The sequence below is a fragment of the Populus euphratica genome, unplaced genomic scaffold (genome assembly GCF_000495115.2).
Source record: "Populus euphratica unplaced genomic scaffold, PopEup_1.0 scaffold5366.1, whole genome shotgun sequence".
Taxonomy (NCBI): domain Eukaryota; kingdom Viridiplantae; phylum Streptophyta; class Magnoliopsida; order Malpighiales; family Salicaceae; genus Populus; species Populus euphratica.
Window position 1 is genome coordinate 1782 of NW_011505151.1, and position 398 is coordinate 2179.

A 398-nucleotide genomic window follows, 5' to 3' on the forward strand; every position below is an offset into this window, starting at 1 on the left:
CTATTGATTCTCACCTTCTCTCTTCTCTCCACCCTCTCTTTTTCCAGCTTCTCCCCCACAGACAACCACCTCATTTCTTGTGGCTCCACCGTCGACACCACCGTCGACTACCGCCGTTTTATCTCCGCTTCCAATCCGAACTCGCCGCTTCTCTCCTCAGCAAAAACGATTCCGCTCACCAACCAAAGCCCATCTCCTTATTCCATCCAAATCTACAACTCTGCAAGAATTTTCAAAAAACCTTCAAAATATGCTTTTGAGATTAAGGAACCAGGGACTCATATGGTAAGGCTTCATTTTCACGCTTTTTTTTCTTCCAATTTGGACTTAAGCGATGCTCAATTTCACGTTTTGGTTAACGGATATGTTGCTTTGAGCAATTTCAGTGTAGGGACAGG

The 398-nt window shown here is 44.7% G+C and overlaps 1 protein-coding gene across 1 annotated transcript in view; it reads left to right on the forward strand.

Moving 5' to 3' along the window:
- Positions 1-6: 6 nt before the first annotated feature.
- LOC105120186 (probable receptor-like protein kinase At5g24010) overlaps positions 7-398 on the forward strand; it is a gene marked incomplete at its 5' end in the record, with an annotated part of 1721 nt that continues 1329 nt past the window's right edge. The window contains one exon of the mRNA XM_011018377.1: positions 7-391. Coding sequence (XP_011016679.1) covers positions 7-391 — 385 coding nt within the window. The remainder of the gene's footprint in view (positions 392-398) is intronic.